The sequence below is a fragment of the Onychomys torridus genome, chromosome 15, assembly GCF_903995425.1.
Source record: "Onychomys torridus chromosome 15, mOncTor1.1, whole genome shotgun sequence".
Classification (NCBI taxonomy): Eukaryota; Metazoa; Chordata; class Mammalia; order Rodentia; family Cricetidae; genus Onychomys; species Onychomys torridus.
The window spans coordinates 47,347,179-47,367,626 of NC_050457.1; the positions used below are offsets into that span (position 1 = coordinate 47,347,179).

General features: G+C 41.5%; 1 protein-coding gene across 3 annotated transcripts in view; it reads right to left on the bottom strand.

The window, feature by feature from the left end:
- Wdr70 (WD repeat domain 70) overlaps positions 1-20,448 on the bottom strand; it is a 269,544-nt gene that overhangs the window by 12,349 nt on the left and 236,747 nt on the right. For 2 of the 3 annotated variants that reach the window (XM_036207243.1, XM_036207245.1), the window contains one exon: positions 14,241-14,433. The exons of the other annotated variant lie outside the window; for it this stretch is intronic. In XM_036207243.1, coding sequence (XP_036063136.1) covers positions 14,346-14,433 — 88 coding nt within the window. In that variant the 3' untranslated portion in view covers positions 14,241-14,345. Of the gene's footprint in view, positions 1-14,240; positions 14,434-20,448 lie in introns of those variants that run through there. 3 annotated transcript variants of the gene reach the window in all.

Below are 20,448 nucleotides of genomic sequence, written 5' to 3' on the forward strand. Positions count from 1 at the left end.
AGCTGAGGACTGGGCCTTTCCAACCATTATCCCAAATGACCAGTGCACCCAGAAGCTTCAGAACACAATTCTGCTTGTATTGGCTATATATATAGTGCCGAGACTCTGGGAGACTGAATGCACAGCTTGTCTCTACCCCCTCTCCCCAGGCAACCTTTCTTTTCAGCAGCTTGTAAGAGCCCACAAGCCACAAGAGTGAGCTGTACAAAGAAGAGTATCACTGATGGCCTTCTGGGTTTCAGAAGGGGGAGTGGTCCAACTGCCATTTCCCAGAGAATGACCGCTGCAACACATGGCTGGGTGAGAAGCCAGCAATGCAGACAGCTTTGTGCCACCCAGACGCTGCCCATGTGCATGACTTACACCCCAGTCATGACTTTGACCTTTGCAGGGTCTCTGGTCTGCATTCTTGAGACCAGATGACATTCCCTATGTTTGAGATATTTGTGAACAGTACCCATAAAATGCCACCTTGGGGGTACAGAAGCCCTTGATTGCAGGGTCAGCTTATCCACACCTGCTCCCTTAAGTCTCCTGTAAGTCCCTGTGTCTTGGTTTCTTTAGAAGCCAAACAGAAACTCTGTGCTGTCCTGCCTCTGAAGGGAGTGGCCAGGATCAAGAGACAGGATTTGCAGAAAGCTGGGTGGCACAGAGGTGAAACCTCGCCTACGCTCAAACGCCCTGTATGAATTATGTTCTCTGGGGTTTGGGCGAATTTCAAAATGGGCATGTTAGGCCACCTGCTGTGGCTCATATTCTGGGTCTTGCCAATACACTCAGGGAAGTGAACTGAAGAGGATCCAGCTGCCCCTTCTCATCCTACACAAACATTTCAGAGCTTGGCCTTCTACTGTTTAGATCCTTTGATTCGATTAATTCAAGAGCTCACATGCCAGCTCAGCTGGAGCTATCAGCCCAAGATGGTCTGCTGCTGTGTCTAGCGCTGAATAATCCCAGAGGAAGTGCAAGGGTCACTTCAGGGGACCGTCCAGGGAGGCGGCCACTTCAGGACTCACCACTGAGACATGCTGGGTCTTCTTTTCCGCTGCTTCCAGGCAGTGCACCCCTTCCTCACTTCTGTGCTTTGCTGTTGGGGATCCTAGGGTGTTTATTTTATCTCAATGGGTTCAAAGCAGCTTCAAGTGATCAAGGTGGTGGTGGTGGTGGTGGTGGGGAGGTGGCTTATAAAGCCAGCGAAGGCAAACACTTGGAGAATGACCTTTGCTTGGAATCCTGCAGAGTCTGGAGGCTTCAGAGAAGTCTCCGGATAATTTGCATTTACCGATGTCTATTTTTAAAAGTACAATGTGAATGTTAAGTAGGTATCTCAGCTGCTGAGTAGATTCCAATATGACTAATTATGGCTGAGGAAGTAATCAGGATAAAACAAAGAGATGGATTTCAGTTTCTCTGGTCTGCATTAAGAGACAAAGGACACACAGACAACCTCATCTGTCTCTATAAGCCTTTCAAAGACCAACAGAAGGCAAACTCAGCTGAGAGAAAATGAGGAATTTAGTTCAGAATTACAGGCAAGTTCATTTTAGTTAAGCTAAACTGATGTCACAGTTGAGTGATTTAGGTCTACCTCACTGGCCCTTTATATAACTAAATCACTGCTACTCACCATCTTGGCCTGTTTAAAATTAAATATCTCACTTGATCTCGACAACAACCCCTGTGAGCTCAGTGTTCACATCTCAAGTTTTGTGGGAGGGGGCTGCATTCATCTGCTAAGGCTATTGTAGCAAACTGCCACACCTGGGGTAGATTAAACACAGAAATGTTTTTGTCTCAGTTCTAGAAGCTAGCTAGAAGTCCCAAATCAAGGTGTGGGCAGGTCTGGTGCCTTCTGAGGTAACTGTCCTCCTCAGTGTGCCCTCCCATGCCCTCTCCATGCACACATGTCCATCTCTGTGGTCCTTTTTTGGGTCCAAATTTCCTTTTTGCAGGGGAGGGCAGTAACTGTGAAGATTGAAGGAGAGGCTTATTCATACCATCTACGTGTCCTACCACCGAGCTCTGTGTTCAGCCCCTTTGTGTATATAGTTTTATTGTGAGGCAGAGTCTCACTAAGTTGCCCAGGCTAGCTTTGAACTCACTTTGTAGATTAGATAGAGCCTCCTGCCTCTGCCTCAGTACTATCTAGGGTTCCAGGACTACACATGAAGGACTACCTCAGATTTCCTCTTCCTTGAAGTCAGAATGGATCAGAACTCACTGTCACAATCTCTTTTAACTTAATCCCTTCTTTTTTAAAATTACTTTTTATTAAATTTTTTCATTTTTTGTACATACTGACGACAGTTTCTCCTCCCTCCTCTAATCCCCCCCACACACCTCCTATCTACCTCCCCTCCATACACTCCTCCTCCATCTCTGTTCAGAAAGGGGCAGGCCTCCCATGGGAGTCAACACAGCATGACTTATGTAGTTAAGACAGGACCAAGCTCCTCCCCTTGCATCAAGGGCTGGGTGCTTTCTTTCTTTCTTCCTTCCTTTCTTTTTTAATTGACTTTATTTATATGCTTAAATACTTGAAAAACAACGAATAAACATAATTATGAAACTCTACATTTTTATTTGCTGAGCCAAAACATTAATGAGTAGTGAAAACAAGTCATTAAGGAAGCTTGTTTACACTATTAATATAAGTGGATATCTCGCATGTATCATCAGAATCTGTTGCTTTCTTGGCTCCACTGAGCATAGAGCCCAGCAGGAGAATTTTCGCTCCACCCCCACTATTCAACCTCATAGTTTATGGAAACTGATCAGAAAGTTTGATTGGCAGCGTCTTATTTCTACTGGTATTCTTGACGTTGACCTCTGCTGACTCACATTTAATTATGATATAGTTAAATCTAACTTTCATTTCCTGCACTGAAGTTGTTTGTTTTTTTTCACTCTTTATTCTTTTGGGGGCCTGCCACCATCTCCCAAATTATCACACATGGAGACTTCATTCTTACTTATAAATGCCTGGCCTTAGGCTGGCTGATTTTCACCCAGCTTTTCTTAACTTAAATTATCCCGTCTAGCTTTTGCCTCTGGGCTTTTACTTTTCTCTATTTCTGTGTATCTTATCTTACTTTTACTCTTACTCCATGGTTGGCTGTGTGGCGGGGTGACTGGTTCCCTCTTTTCTTATTCCTTGACCTCTCTTGCTTCCTGATCCCTCTTTTTCTCCTTCTATTTATTCTCTCTAATTTAATTATTAATTTAATAGATAAATTAGAGAGAATGTATAGCCCCTCCAATCCTTTCTCCTGCCTTGCTATTGGCCGTTCAGCTCTTTATTAGACCAATCAGGTGTTTTAGACAGGCACAGTAACTCAGCTTCACAGAGTTAAACAAATGTAGCATAAAAGAATGCAACACAGCTTTGCATCATGAAAACAAATGTTCCACAGCATAAACAAATGTAACACATCTTCAGTTGGGTGTGTGTGTGTGTGTGAAGGTGGATTTTGTTCTGTTTTGTTTCTTACTTTCTTTTATTTAACGTACCCTGCACGGTATAATATTTTTATTAATTCTTTGAGACTCTCATATGTGTGTAAAATATATTTTGATCATATTCAGACCCCACTCTGCCCCACACTCATCCGAGATCTACCCCACCTCAGACCCCCTCCTAACATCATGTATTCTTTAATTCTGGCATCTTCAAGCATGCTTTGTGTTTATTGATTCTGCCCTCTCACCTTCTCCCCAAGCCCTCTCATCCTCCTACTCCTGTGCCCTTCCACCCAACCAGCACCATCGCCTTTCTGTTTTCATGTCACTTGTACCCTGTTGTCCCTGCTCTCCTCAGCGCCTTCACGCCCCCTTGCAAGCTTCCAGCCTCACAATCCACACCCCTGCACAACCACACTTGTACAATATAAGTACAAAAAACTAGGACTTTTATGAAAGAGAATATGAGATTTTTCGTCTTTCTGAGTCTGAGTTACCTACTTTTCAGAGCCATCTATTTTCCTGCAAATTTCATTTCAATACTCTTTGCAGCTGAAAAAAAAATTCCACTGTGTATCTACATCACATTTTTTATTGTCTATTCTTCTGTGATGGACATCTTGGCTGCTTCCATTTTTCTTGCTGTTGTGCATAATGCAGCAACAAGCATGGATGTGCAGGTAGCTATCAAGGGATTTGGGGTAGCTATAAAGCTATTTCACAGGAGGAGTATAGCTGGGTCATATGGTGGTTCTGTTTTTAAGTTTTTGAGAAACCTACTGATTTCCATAGTGGTTGTACTAGGTTGCACTGTCAGCAGCAATGATTAGAGATTCCTTTCCCTACATCCTCAGCAGCACGTGTTATTGTCTCTTATCTTAATGATAGCCCTACAGTTGGGGTTAAATGGAATATCAAAGTAGTTTTAATTTCCATTTCTCTGATGGCTAAAGATATTGGACACATTTTACACCCCTTATTGGCTATTTGTGTTTCTTCTTTTGAGAACTGTCTGTTATTTTTGTCAGTCCATTTGCTGATTGACAGATATGGGGTATTTTGCTATTTAATTTTTTTTACCTCGTTTTAGATATTAATCCTTTGTCTGATGTATAGCTGGCATCAATTTCCTCCCATTATGTAGGCTGCATATTTACTCTGCTGATAGTTTCATTGGCTATAAAGAAAAATTTAATCTCTTTTGGTACTGTTTGTCAACTCTTGGGTCTATTTCCTACTGGAATGCTATTCAGAAAGGCTTTGTCTATTTATATAACTGCAAGCATATTCTCTATGCTTTCCTCTAGCAGTTTCAGCATTTCAGATTTTAAATTAAGGTCTTTGATCCACTTTGAATTGATTTTCATGCAGGGTTAGAGATATGGACTTCCTTTCATTCATCTACAGATAGATACCAGTTTTTCAGGATTATTTGGTGATTAGATTCTCTTTTGATTCCAGTGTTTGCTGTTGATACTTTTGAAAAAAATAGATAACCACAACAGTGTGGACTTATCTCTGTGTCCTTCCTTCTGTTCCACTGGTCTACATGTCTATTTTTGTGCCTCTGCCACTATGGCTCTTTATATAGTTTGAAGTCAGGCATTGTAATACCACCACTGTGTTCTTGTAAGGGCTGCTTTGTCTATCCTTAATCACTTCCTTAAAGGCCTCTGTATTAGTCAGTCTTCTATCTTTATACTAAAATACCTGTGAAATAGTCAATACACGAAGAAGGTTTATATTGGTTCACAGTAAGGAAGCTTAAACTATGATTGATTGGCCTCATTATGTGGGGCCCATGTTGAGACAGCACATTGTGGCAAGGGTGCTATGGTAGAACAAAGCTGCTTACCTCATAGTCAAGAGGCCAAAAAGAGTGAGGGGTAGGCTGGGGTCTGTCCCACTGTTTCTTTGGAAGGCATGCTCCCAATTACCTGGAGGCTTCCCATAGATACTTCCCAATAGTACTACCCTGGGAACCAAACTTTCTATACATAGGGCTTTGAAAGACTCTTAAGATCAAAACACAAGCAGTGTCCTATCTCTAAATAATTACAATCTTAGGTCCTGGGATTAAAGATTCACATAAATTTGTAGATGGTACAATTCAGCCCATAATAGGGACACCGAGGCTCACAGAAGTGAAATATCTTGACTCAGCTCACAATACATGACAGAGCTGATATCCCAGCATAGGCCTCTATCATTCCAATGTGTGATTATAGAACATGGATCCAAACATGGTAGAGCTAAAAGAGCACTGGGTAACTATTATTGGCTAACAGTGTATATCCTGGCACCAGTGGCTGAATTCACAGGGCCTCATGTTTCTAGTCTTTAGAACACAGGGCTTGGAGTGGAGGTTCTGATATTCCCTCCAGGGCTAATCATCTTTCTGATTATAGATTATAGATTATAGATTATGCACATCACTCTGGAGGCCTTCTGCTGCCTTTACTGGGTTTCATGAAACATGGTCGGTCATAACAATGACTTATGGGGTATCCAGTCCTTGGCCTTCTAAGCCTCCCAGTTATAACATTGTTCTTACAGGTAAATACAATCTGCTTGGCATGTGTCTGCTTTGCCAGACACAGGCTATGATGCAAAGTCCACGGTGCACTGAGTCAAAGGCAAGGGTCTGTCTGTCAGATCTCAGAAATAAAAGATTCTATGTTTTGTTGTGGTGTCCTGTCATTTTGTTTACACTTCTGGGGTGCTGTATAAAGGACAAAATTGAAATATGACTTCATATACATTAAAATAGTAATGCTTACTGTTGTTGGTTGTTTATAATGACCCAAATCTTGGAATAGCCAAGGAATTGCAGTTACAACAAGGTTAGGATTTCACATCTGGCCCTGAAGTAGATGCACTAGGCTTCACTGTCAGACAAAGGAGTGCCATCATGTGGAACTCTCTTGATTGACAGCCAGTCTGAGATCTGAGTAGAAGAAAGAATATGACAACAGGAGAAGGGCTCAGGGCATGACCCAGAGGCTGGCCTCTACTTTCTAGGAGGATCCTTGGCTGTGAGAGTGGGGACTGGAGATCCCAAAAGGACTGCAGACTTCTGAAGCAAACAGGTAGATCTGTAACTTTTTGTTGTGTCTTCTTATTTCAGATCGTACACATAGGTCTTTATCTTGAACTTTAAAAAATGCTGAATTAGAATCTCAGGGTGGGAAAAAAGCCTGTGTATTCCTCCTGCTAGGGTCTCACTGAAAAGAGACATAGGACTTAGGGATGTCTGTGTGATGTTTTTTTCACTTTCAAAGTGATTTCAAACTGTGATCCTTGTAGTACTCCTCAGAGTCACTGAGGAGCCACAGAGATCATACAATTTGTCCAACCTTGGAGGATTTACACACACACACACACACACACACACCACCACCACCACCACCACCACCCCCCACCACCACCAAAGAAAGCCAGATTTCTTATTTTGAAAGCAAAATCGGGGGAAGAAAAAAGTCTCTGTGCTTTAGAAGCAAGAGTGCTGCTGGCCATTTGTCACGGTTAACTGACTATTTTTCATAAACAGGAGGCAGTAGAGGCAAAGGGACCAAACAGCTCCCCGTGAAATGAGCACAATACTTGTTCATATGGGGGGGGGGGGGCAAAAAGAGAGAGGCAATATCAAAATAGCCTATGAGAAATACAGAAGACAACTTTCCCATTATTCTAAATTTGGAAAGGTTTCAGATGTTGTCACAGCCAGCATCATGAGGTCCCTTGTGTTGAGCATGGCCAACAGTGAGGCTGATAGGCACTAAGTCAGGGTCCCAGCTGGCTCCAGGAGAAGCTGAATCAACCAGACCAGAGCCTCCCCCAAGACAACTTTAGCCAAATCCTGGATAACTTTCACAGTGAATGGTAACTTCTCAAACATGCACAATCAAAATTTCCCTGGTAACAGAGCATCCTCTTGGCTACCACAACAACTCGTGATTATGGGACTGATATAGACTTGGACTGTTATCCAAGAATAGGACTTTCATACACATTCACTGAGATATTAACAATATATAAACCCTAAAAGGCCCAAACCATATTAGTATTTTATAGTTTGACAATATCTCTGCCTCTCCTTTTCCCTCTTCCCTTCTCCTTCTCTTTTAATTAAGCCATAAAACATTCTTCTGGGTGCTAGAGAGATGGATCAGGGGCTAAGAATATGTACTGCTCTTGCAAAGGACCTGAGTCTATTCCAGTACCCACGTGAAACAGCTCACAACTCCCTCTAACACTAGCTCCAAGGAATCCAATGACTTTTGGTTTCCATGGGAACCTGCATTCATCTTCATGCATGCCACCCCACAGGCACAGGTGCATACACGTTATCAATCATCACCATCATTATCATCATCACCATCATCATCAGTGTGTGTGTGTGTGTGTGTGTGTGTGTGTGTGTGTGTGTGTTGCCTGGATGCATATCTGTGCACACATTACTGTCTGGTACTTGTGAAACCAGAAGAGTGCATCAAACCCCTTAGAACTGGAGATACAGATGGCAGTGAGCCACCATGTTGGTGCTGGGAATCAAACCTGGGTCCTCTGGAAGAATAGCTAGTGCTTTTAACAGCTGAGCCATCTCTCTAGTCTCCAAAATTAAATTTAAAAAAAAAATCATTCTGGATGTTGACTAGATGGCTAATACTGTGCCCATTCTACCAACAATCAAAAGGATCACAGTTTATGTCTTTAATATACTCACATAATCATGACATAGCAAATGAGCACAAGTCCCAAACTCATGACTTCATAGTTCATGTGAATCCTAAGATACCAGCCATGCTACTTAAGACACCCTGATTAATGTAATAAATAGAATTCCATCATATGTTTATCTTTCACTGTGGCTGATGAACAGCAGAGATCTGAGGAGAGGCACCGGATATCTGGTCAGGACCACTCTGTCAGGCAACTATGAGGAGAGAGTCCAGTAGTTGTCAGCCGCTCACACTTCAAAGTGAATTATAAACAGTAAAACAATCATTGGTTATTCAGCAGCAAAGATTTGCCCCTAGGCCCAAGGATACTTGGAATTAGGAAACTACACATTATCTGTGTATGTCCCAAGGACACAACTTGAAAAGCTATAGTGGCATGGGTAACCACAGTCAACTAGTGGGGTTTGCATGAGGTGGGGAGTGGACAGGGACAGAGACAGCGACTTTGCTGCCTTGGAAGAATAGCAAGGGAAAAAATAGCATTGTCTCCTTGAGATAGAATCTCCAGGCCAACCCAAGTCATGTCAATTATCCTGCTCTATAGAGCAAACAGTCCAGAAGTGAGATCAAGTAATCAGATTACATTGTCATAAGAAAAATTCTTAGTGCCTCACCTCAGAAGACCGAGAAAGAAGTATCAAACTGGGGGCCAGCTATTCAAAATGTAAGAACAATCACCCAAATTCTAAATTGTATTAGGTGTTTGTTGCTATATAACAAATTGCTTCCAAATTTAATAGCTTGGGGAAATTATTATCCAAAGCCACACTAAAGGATACTGGAGAGAATTCTGAATTCTGACATCGGACACTCAACATCTTTTGTGGCTTTATTCATTCACTATTTTCTGAGTCTTTAGTGAAGGGACGCGATACAAACCTTGTACAGCCTCATCTGGATCCAAGCATTTCCTCACATCTTGTTGCTAAGTGTACTTGTTTTCTAGAACTTGCTTTAAAACTTACCACAGATGGAATGGCTTAAAACAACAGAAATTCCCTCAGAGTTTATTCTCTCATATCTCTGGAGGCCAGCAATCAGAAATCAAGGTGTGGGAAGGGAAATACTTACTCTTACAATTCCAGGGAGGAATCCTTCCTTGCCTCTTTGACTCTTCCTGACTTGTGATTGCACAACTTTTGGCATTCCTTGACTTACAGCTACATCATAATTTCCTTTGTTTCCCCGGGGCCATTTTCTGTGTATGTGGCTCCGTCTGTTTTTTTATGGACACTAGCCATTGGATTGCAGACCTTCCTTAATCTAGTATGATCTCATCTTAATTTAATATCTGCAAAGACTCTTCCAAATAAAGTTCTGGGTGGACATGGATTCCAGAAGGCCACCATCCAATGTACTGTGCTAGCAGAATTGCCCAGAACCATGTTCTTTCTCACTAGTTGGGCATTCATCGGCAAAGCACTTAGAGTACAATGCTTGTGGTTAGCAAAGATGAGGCATTCTTCTTGAGCCTCCATGATTCCATTTTTTGGTATCAGTTTCTAACAAAATAATTGTAGCATCATAGAACACTTAAGGCATGGAACCATTCAAGTCAGCATTGTCTGAAAACTATATTTGCAGTAACAGGTGAGTAGATGTCACACATGCATAATAGACTACCAGGCTACTAAAACTATATAAAGTTTGTAGTATTCTAAAATTTTGCATGTTTAGCAAGTGAAAGATAAGCATTTTATTCCTAAGTGTTATTGCAATTAAGCTCTAAGAAGTAGCAAAAAAAAAAAAAAAAAACACATTCAAGAAAAATATTCAGAGGTAGGCAGTGATGGCATATGCCTTTAATCCCAGCACTTGGGAGGCAGAGGCAGGTGGATCTCTGCGAGTTCGAGGCCAGCCTGGGCTACAGAGTGAGTTCCAGGACAGCCAGGACTTCACAGAGAAACCCTGTCTGGAAAAACAAAAACAAAAACAAAACAAAACAAAAAAAGACATAAGAACTAGATAACAAGAAGCCTGCTGTGGCCATAGTTTAAAAATAACATTAGCCTATGTATGTTTATTTGTGCCCAAGCAGCTGGGAGACTGGTGGGTGAGAGAGATTTGTCCTGACCACAGGCCAGGTGGGACACAGGAAAACTCTCAACTACATATATGTGTGTGTGTGTGTGTGTGTGTGTGTGTGTGTGTGTGTGTGTGTATGTGTATGTGTATATGTATATGTATATGTATATATATATGTATATATATATGTATATATATATATATATATTCAGAGCTGATTAATGGGAACATTAATGCTACTTATATTTTAATGGTTGAGTAGTTTCTCTGTAAAGCTGTTGAGGTTATATTGCTGTATCATAACTTCACAACTCAGCAGCTTCAAATGATAACACTTATTTTCACTTATTTTGCTCAATTTACATCTTGGTCATATGGGTTGCTTCATCTCTGTCCCCTGTTATCACAGCTGGTATGACTCTACTGGAACCAAATGATGTGTTTTATAAGAGGGTAGAAGCCAGATGTGGTAGCTCACATCCATAATCCCAGCACCAGCAAGGTGGGGGCAACAGGATTGTGAGTTTTGGGCCAGTGTGGGATATATAACAAGATCCTGTCTCAAAAGAGAGGGAGTTCGGTCAGATAGGGAGCTTTGGTTGGGGTTTGTTGACCAGCAGGCCTTTACTTTCTGTTCAGTTTGGGTCCTTAGTGTTTCTCACATCCTAGCTACTTCATTGCCAGAATAGAGGTCCCAAGAGAAAGAAAGCACAAGCTTTTTAAGGCCTGGGCCTCACTTGGGTCATGTTCAACTGGTCAAATTGCTATAGAACTGGGAAGAATGCCAAAGAATTGTGGCCATGTTTAATTTATCAGTACCACCAACTGTTTTCAATTTTTTTCATATTATTTGATGTGCATGGGAGTTTTGCATGCATAGATTTCTGTATACCATTTGTGTGCCTAGTGTTTATGGACAGCAGAAGAGGATATTTGATCTCCTGGAGTCATAGATGGTTGTGAGCCTCCATGTGGGTGCTGGGAATAACAATCAGGTCTTGTGGTAGGGTGGCCAATTTTCTTAACTACTGAGCCATCTCTCCAGGCCCCTTTCCCAGTATTTTTTGTATGAGCATGATTGCAAGTGGACACTTGGAAGTACTTTAAAAATTTGTTTTTAAATCTTTTATTAAAATATAACTTAAAATTTCTGATAATTCAGAAATCTTCTTAGAATAGCAAAGTATCCTTTATAATTCAATATTCTTCCCCATTGTACACACACACACACACACACACCACAAATCGCTGCATGTGTATCTACTGCACTCACAACGCAGTATAAATGGAGGTGATAATAGGAGGTTTGTGAGCAATCAGAAGAGCAGAGGAAAAGACTGTGCTTGGGTAGGTCACACTCAGGGAAGGTGATACAATTCTCTAAGCTGACAGGAAAGGGAGAGCATAGCACATGCAAAGACATTCACTCAGGTGCTGAAGGACCTCAGAAACATGTGACATCAGGATACGTCTACACAAGAAAGGAACAAGAAGCTGAATTTGGAAGTCTACGCCACACAAATATTAGAATTGCTGACTCTGGAAGGTTTTGGCAAAGGAATAAGATGACAGATTTTGGATTTGAATAAATTTAGTTTAGATAGATCTTTGGTTTAACTCTGAAGTTAATCACAAATGATGGATTAGAGACGAGCCAGATTAAAAACAGTTGTGAAGGAGGCTCCTGAGTGATGGCTGAAGGCTGAAAGAGGGCCTGATTTTTAGTAGGAGAAGGGCAAATGTAAGAGACTCACAGAGCATGGGCAGAAATGGTACATAATTAATGAGGTAGGAATGGGGGGTTGGCATCATAATAACAGCTTCCAGCTTCCTTCTTTGAGCAATTGGTAATAGTAAATCACAGTAGGGGACACACACACACATACACACACACACACACACACACACATGCACACACTTACATATATATACATACACACATATATATGGTGGCAGGTAATGAGTTCTGAGAGCCTTGCGGTTGGTGATGTCCACAGTGGTGACAAGACTACAGGTCAAATAAACACTCACTATTTGTCCAGTCCTGGTTCTAAGGTCCTTCCCTCAACAAATTCAAAAACTTAAATCCTTAAATGCCTGCCAACCTTCTATCGAAGAAATAATTCTCTCTTCAGCTCTAGAGTGACATGGATAATCAAAACGGCAGGAAGGCCCACATGTGGACAACAGTGAGAGCCATGCTTGTCCTTGTCTTCCTCTGCCGTTCTGTCAGAGCAGATGTTGCCAAGCCTACTATGATCGAGTGTTTACTCCTACCCCCAATCACCACAGCAACCTTTGCCTGTACATGACCAATACTTCCATAGGGTGCAATGATTATGTTAGGGTTGGGGTGGGGTGGGGTGGTGGTGATGTATGTGGTAAACTTTTGATAAACGTCATCCTTGATGCAATAAATTCTAAGCATATGGGACAAAGGATTAGTATGAGATTGAATTCAGGTACAGTGCATCTCAACAGGAACAGGAAATTGGGGCTGTTTGCTAATTACTGTGTAAAGATCCTGAGTCTTCACACAGCCTTCCACGGCTGTGACCCTACACAGACTGATTTAGTAGTTGTACCTGTCGTGAGGTCCTTGTCGTGAGGTCCTTGTGGGAATCCAGTGATTTAACTGGATTTAAGAGGGCAAGGTTGGGACTTACCATGTCAACCACATGCAGCTGACACTAGTTCTTTCTCTTATCACCTGTGTGTGACCTTATAAGCTTAAGTCACAGAGAAGTGAGGATGAAGGGGCAGGAATGAAGTCTCTAAGGACTTGTCTACAGAATGGCCACCACCATGCTATAGACTGTAGCAATGAAAGAGCTGGGTATAAGTTTGCTAAAATAGACTTTTTTAAGGGGGTGAGATGAAATGTGTAGAACTAGGTAGGACTTTGGGGGCATGCTTTGGCTTATAAATTTTATAATTACTTAATTCACTAGAACAAAGGAGAGCAGGAGGGTAAAATGCAAGTATTAAAACTCAATTGTCTAGTGGAGCTTATTTAACATGCAAAAATGACTCATGTATGGGAAATTAGCCCACAAAATTTCATTCTATTGACTCAGCATTACTTTGGAGAAACTACCAACATTTGTTTTCATTTTCTATTCACAAATACAACTTCTTATAACAAATATAACTTCTTTTTGTGTTTGTTTTTTTCCGAGATAGGGTTTCTCTGTGCAGCCCTGGCTGTCCTGGAACTCGCTGTGAAGACCAGGCTGGCCTTGCACTCACAGAGACCCACCTACCTCCGCCTCTCAAGTGCTGGTGGTGTGCACCACCACTGCCTGGTCACAAATGTAACTTCTGAATGATTCTTAATGTGTTTTATTTATATAGCCCTTGTATTTTACAAAGCATTTCCATCCTAATTGACTATTGACAAAAAATAAGACAAAGTGATATTGCTAACCATATTTGAAAAGAGCAAATATTTGGTCTAGATTTACTATGTGCCAGGTGATGTGCCAAATGCTCCACATGGGCACTTCATCTAACCCTCTTGGCAAACCCATGGGATAAGTATTACCACCTGAGGCCGGAAGGGAGACCCAGGAAGTCAAGTGCCTGAAGTAGTCTGACTTCAAAGCATGTGCTCCTAGCCCTAGGCATCACAGGCTGCCGAGGACATAATCAGATACATGCTCTCTCCTGGCACAGCCACGCTTTGGCTTGAACTCATCTAATTATTTACAGTCATGTAAACAATGGTGTGACACTGTACAGAAATATTAAGCTTTTTGATTCTCTGTTTCCACATTATGTTCCTAGATTAGCTCAAGATAGATAAATATCTCGTCATTCATTTTCCCCTCTGAGGTTATGGGAATCTGTACAAGATCAGTAATTGTTAGTCTCAAGATACCTAAAATACCTAGTAATCGGCTAAGTCTGTTTACATGTAGCACAGTCTAATAGCTGCAGTTAAGAAAACATAAACACAAACAGCGTGAACATCTACCAATCTTCAAACAACTCAAAAACAGAAAGGACAAAGTCTGTTTGAAAAAATGTATTTATTTCATAAGCATGAGGGGCGGGGAATGGGACACTGCACCCTATCTATCCTCTTGCTCCATGCAAACAGCTCTTAAATGAGATTCTTCAGATTTTTCGTTTTTTCCACTCTGGTTCATTCTTTGATTCTTCATCATCAGATTCCACTTGGGCAAACATGGTTTTGGGCTGAGTTCTAAAATGAAAGTTAAAAAGAGGAGGAAACTGTGAGCCACCATTTCTTGCATGAGGCGTTGATTCTTTTATCAAGCAGGAGCAAGCCTGGGGAACTGATTGCATTTCAATTATTAAATATAAATCATTAAACTTCTGGCAAAGAAAAGCATAGTGGAAATTTAATTATGTTCAGGAAAAGAGCCGAATATTCTTTTGAAGGTTTTCCCTCCATGGCAGAGTATGATGGCCTCCCCTTAAATAAAACAAAAATTAATCAAATCCAGCGGACCTTCAGGTACCATAACCTCCCTCTACTGCCAACTGAGGCAAAATGTGATGTTTGGAAGGACAAACTATATGGCCCCACACAAGAACCTACATGATATTTACTTACACCTATTTGGGTTATTCTTCGTCTTAAGTACATGTGACTGTGATACAAATGGGGAGGATTTGAGTTACCAGTTTTCTTACCTGTTAGGTTTAAGATAATAACAATTATGCAGTGGCTTGTACCAGTACAGATTTTAAAGTCAAACAAAGGAGCACCAATTGATTCCCCTCTCCAGATCAATGCATGAAAATGCCAAGCATTGAGGCCACATCATTGAACACACTGGTAACACTGCCATACAGTATCTCTGCTAGACACACCACACGAGTCATCAAGCAATCTCTGTGAGAGGATCTCCTGGGCTTTGCAAGCACACCTGGCTCGATGACATTCCTAGTTCACCATTCCAAAGAAGAAAATCCCAAGAAAATGTCAGAAGGTTCTAATGTCCTCAAGCTACTACGATCTGCACAACTACCTAGAGCCAAAGCTTTCCTCACACTCAGTTCAACTGGTTAAACTCCTTGTCACTTCAAGACATAGTTATGGCATCTACATACAGCTCTAACAGTTCAAAAGGCAGCTGCAGACCTTCATAGGCCCCAGTTACTACAGAGCAGGACCATGGGCTTTCAAATGTATTGTAGCTAAGCAATTGCTGTTTGCTATATGTTATCTTCTAGCAAAGATGCCAATCACCAGAAAAATCTACAGAGCAACAAATGTACAAGCTTAAAAAGATCCGTTGAAATAGATGCGTACCTTCTAAGGCTATCTGTCAATATTTCACAGGATACCAGCTCACCAGTGTCAACTGTGATAAGACTTAAGTACTAAGATGCAGCAGGGATACTTCTGGAGATGGATTATTATAAATGAAATGGATGTGGTGTCCCAGGAAAACCACCTAGAGCTGTTTGGTTGCAAGGGTTAATTTGGCATAGTCCACCTACTTCCAAGAGTACTTATAGCAAGTTGGTGACCAACCTGGCAAGGCCCAGAAAAAAATAAACCTGCTTAACAGCAGGTGGAAAGAGTAAGGCTGCAGAGGCAGGAGGCCACATTCTTGTGGGACAGAGATGGAAGTGCTGGTTACAGGTACATGTGTCTGTCAAAACTTGAGATGGTTGCATCTTACACTTCTCTGTATGTAAACTGTGCCTCAATAAAGTTCACTAGTGAACACAATCAAAAGGTTCAGAACTAAGGGACGAGTAGATATATATCTAAACATGAAACGTGTCACTGGAAGCTGAGAAGATAGCTCCACGTGTAACATTGCTTGCTGTGAAAACGTGAGGATCTGAGTTCAAATCCTCAGCACCCACATACAAGTTGGACAAGGTTATGTAGGTGCTATAACCCAGTACCTGGCAAGTCAGGCATGGGGTGGGGCAGGCCCTAGAGGATGGTGGGGATTGCTGACTGTCAGCTAAGTTCCAGGTTCAGTGTGAGATTCTGTCGCAAGGAGCAAGGCAGAGAGTGATAGAGCAGGACACCTGACATCTTCTAGCCTCCAAATGTGTGCCTGCACATATGTACACACTTAACACACTCACACAGATATACACTCACACAGATACACACACACACACACACACACACACACACACACACACACACACACACACACACACACACCATCAAAGTAAGAGGGCTTTGTTGGGAGAAGGGCCCAGAAGAAGTGGGGAAAGGAGCAGAGAAGCTAACAGGGGATGAAGATGACCAAAATACATGATATGCACATAAGACACTACCAAATAATAAAATATTTTGTTAGATTCAACAAATACATCAAATTGGGAAAAATGTTACGTGTTTATTCTAAAGCCATACATTTCTTTCACTGGTTGGTGAAAGTATCTAAAAACCTCCATCCTGATCCTGGGGCGTGAAGTGAGGGAGCAAGGAGACTAGCAGGACTCTGCAACAAGGGGAAGACTGTGTCTCCTTAACATAAAGGTATAATGGTTCCAGCTATGGGGAGATACTTCTCATCTGGAGAAGCTGTATGAAGTGACTGAAGATGATAAAGCCCAAAGTTTGGGTTGTATCTCAGGCCCATTCTGTAAGAAATAGCCTTTAGGGGCTGGAGAGATGGCTTAGGGGTTAAGAACACTGGCTGCTCTTCCAGAGGTCCCGGGTTCAATTCCCAGCACCCATATGGCAGCTCACAACTGTCTGTACCTCCAGTTCCAGGGATCTGATGCCCTCACATAGACATGCATGTGGACAAAACACCAATGTGCATAAAATAAAATAAATGTTTTTATTATTTTATTTTATTTTTGAGCTGAGGATTGAACCCAGGGCCTTGCACTTGCTAGGCAAGCGCTCTACCACTGAGCTAAATCCCCAACCCCAAAATAAAATAAATATTTTTAAAAAGAGAGAAAGAAATAGCCTTTATTCCTTAATGGAAGCACAGGAAGCGATGGAAAACAGGAGATGCAGCTCACAGAAACAATCCATGTTGCCCACCCCCCAACAACATTCAAAAAGAATAGTTTAGAAACATTAATAAGAGCTCTTTGTTTGCTAAATAAAGACAAGGCTCTTTTAAAAAGACTCTTGCACTAGCTGGTGGAACACCTATGACCTCATGGATGTGCCTTACAGGAGCACAGCAAAACAACCTTGCAGCTTTCTTCAGAGCAATTCTTGCCTTTGAATTCATTTCCACAAGTGATTGTTTTGAAAATGAGTGGAACTCCACACATGAGAATGATCTTAGCAATTCAATTCAGGTCTATCTTGGGGCATTTTAAACAGACTCTTTAGTCACCGCTTGACCAAGACAATGAAGAACAGAAAATGATTGGGCAATCTCAAACAAAGTTAAGAATAGAACGAGCAGCTTTCTTCTCTAGGGAATGGCCTAATTTGCCCTTGGCACACAAAAGTACTATAAAAATAAATCAACAATGCCAAGGAAGAGTGATGTGACACATGCAAACAGACACAGTATTAATGCACTGGAAAACAGTTTAAAGCTGGTCTAGAAGCTCCTGCTTTGGGAGCAGAGGCACATCCTTTAAGTCTGGTGAGTGCAGATTCCCCTCAGAGCCGCTTATAGAAACAGAATTGGTACACTGATCTTAGCACAGTCTCCATTGGGTACTTCTATGAGAAACAGGGTGACAAGCCGAACCAATGGACAACGAAAACAACAGCAATTCAGAGCTACATACATGCATTATACAAAGTGCAAGAAAGACATTCTACCTCTTCAAGAAAGCATTTTCATTGCCCACCGTTCCTTATTTTCTATTTATGGTTTTTCAAAGATTTATTTATTTTTATTTTATGAACATGGGTGTTTTGCCTGTATGTGCATCTGTGCACTATGTGCATGCCTTGTGTCTGCAGAGGCCAGGAGAGGGCACTGGATCCCCAGGAACTAGGATTATAAATGTCTATGAGCTACCATATTAGTGCTGAGAACTAAACCCAGGCCCTCTGGAAGAGCAGCCAGTGCTCTTAACCACTGAGCCATCTTTGCAGCCCCTTACAGTCTAATTATTAATAGTCCCTTGGACTTACAGCCTCATGACAGGTTCATCTCCCTTGTCCTAACCAAGAACCTATAAAGGGACTGTCTTAGAAGAAATGAAGAGAACGATGAAAATCCATGGGTGTCAGCAGGTTCCTGAGGATACCGGAAGTTTCAAAGGAGAACCTGGTTAGTGTCTGCTTTATGAAATCAGCTTCACCCAGACCCACTCTTTCATTGGCTAATGCTAACCACTTTCATGTGTTAGCCTAAAATCTAGATGTCCAGAAAGGCTGGTGTGAAATTGCAGCTTCCAGGTTGATGAACGCATGTAGGTAAGAGTTTTTCATCTGATTACATTTGGTAAGAGTTCATCAGATTATCAAGGACAGTTACATTTCAGTGTAGTTACTGCCGCCAACCACTATCAACTAATCAAACAAGTGCCTTGTCGTCTTGCTCGCTCACGTTTCCAGTAGATCCTGCATTTGCTATGAGTAAACACGATTTCAGGAAGCTAACACAGAAGCTGCCGCAAATGTTCACCAAATCTACAAGTTCTAATTTGGTAACACTTTGTGCTAATTTTTCTTGATTTTTAAAAAATTAATCTAAAGATTTTACATTATTTATTTTTGAGATTATAATATAATTACATTATTTCCCCTCTCCCTTTCCTCCCTTCAAACCCTCCCATATCTCCTTCCTTGTTCTCTTTGAAATTATGGTCTTTTTCCATTAGTTCCTGCTACATGCATAAATGTACATGTATATGCTTATATATTCTATAGATAACCTGTTCAGGCTGTGCATTTTCAGAGCTGACCATTTGGTTTTGGATAACCAAATGCTCTTCTCTGGGGCAGACCATTTCTCCTGCTCTCGGCCATCCTTAGCTGGCTGAAGTTCTTTGTTAGAGTGGAGAGTCAGGACATAAACCAGTGAGTTTCACTGATGCATTAGCATATGTATGTGTCAGCATACTTGGTTCTTATCCATCTCCCTCCACGATCCTGTCCTCTTCTGTCTTTCTCCCCACACAGAGTCCTCCCCCCTGCTTTCATGGCACACTTACTCCATTATTCCCTTGGATACTTTAAAAGAAACTCTGCAGATGATTTGTTCAGATGAGTTGTGGTGAGTGTGTACTCCAATAAGATGACAGGAACCCATGGGAAGTGAGCACCCTTCAGCATTTCCATCTCAGGCAGCCAGTGAGGAGCAAAGGCCCCACATTGCAATCTTCTAAAGGGCATGTTAGGTTTGTATGAGAGACTCCAAGTGTCAGGAGGACTGTCTTTTCTCTCCTGACTAAGCTCTAACCTATGTCTCTGCAAATCCTTCTCTGACACTCAAACCAGGGTGAAGTCATCACAATGTCTTCAGCTGCAATGGAAAGTCCACAGGTCACATTCTTTTTAACTATGGGTATGCTTCTGATATGATTCACACAAGAAGCAGAAAGCAAGCTCCTGGGTAATAGAAGGAATATGAGAGGAAATCACTTAAAATATTTAATCATGAATGAGTATGTGAGTATAAACCACAAGCTTTTTTGGCTTGGGGCCCATTGTTTATTATAAAGGAAAACCTCAAAGCCAAAGCCAATTATAGCCATGACTCGACAATCTGACACACTTGTTAACCCTGTTAGGATGAATACAGCCTGGTTGAACTCTGACCCAGTCGTCACAATTGCGGAATTATTAAGATTAAATAAAAGGCTTGACCAAAAGATTCAACTTGAAATGGCCCCTTCTGTCTGTGATGAGCTAATCAACCTTTTTTTTTTTTAGACACTGGGGGTGTGTAAGAAGATCAGAGGCAACAAGATGCTAAAAGATAAAGAATTTTCTACTTTCTTCAGGAAATGAAGGCATAACATTTTGGAAAATAAACACTTCTTGGACTCATAGATAGAGTGCAATGCTCTATGCTTGAGAGTCCATAGACTATGAAAGTAGAAAAAGAACAATTATGAAATATGGGCACAGAATAAAAAATGAAAGAGTGGAAAAACAAACAGAAGAACCCTGTAAAGTCATCATTAACTACCTTATTGTCAAGTGGGTAAATAAGTAAGAACAATGAAACCTTTAAAAAAAAAAAAAAAAAGAAAGAAAACCAAGCCAGAGCCAGGCCAGGTCTCATGAAAGCCCTCTCTAACTTCTCATTTATGCGTTTCTAAGTGCACGCCCAGTGAGCCG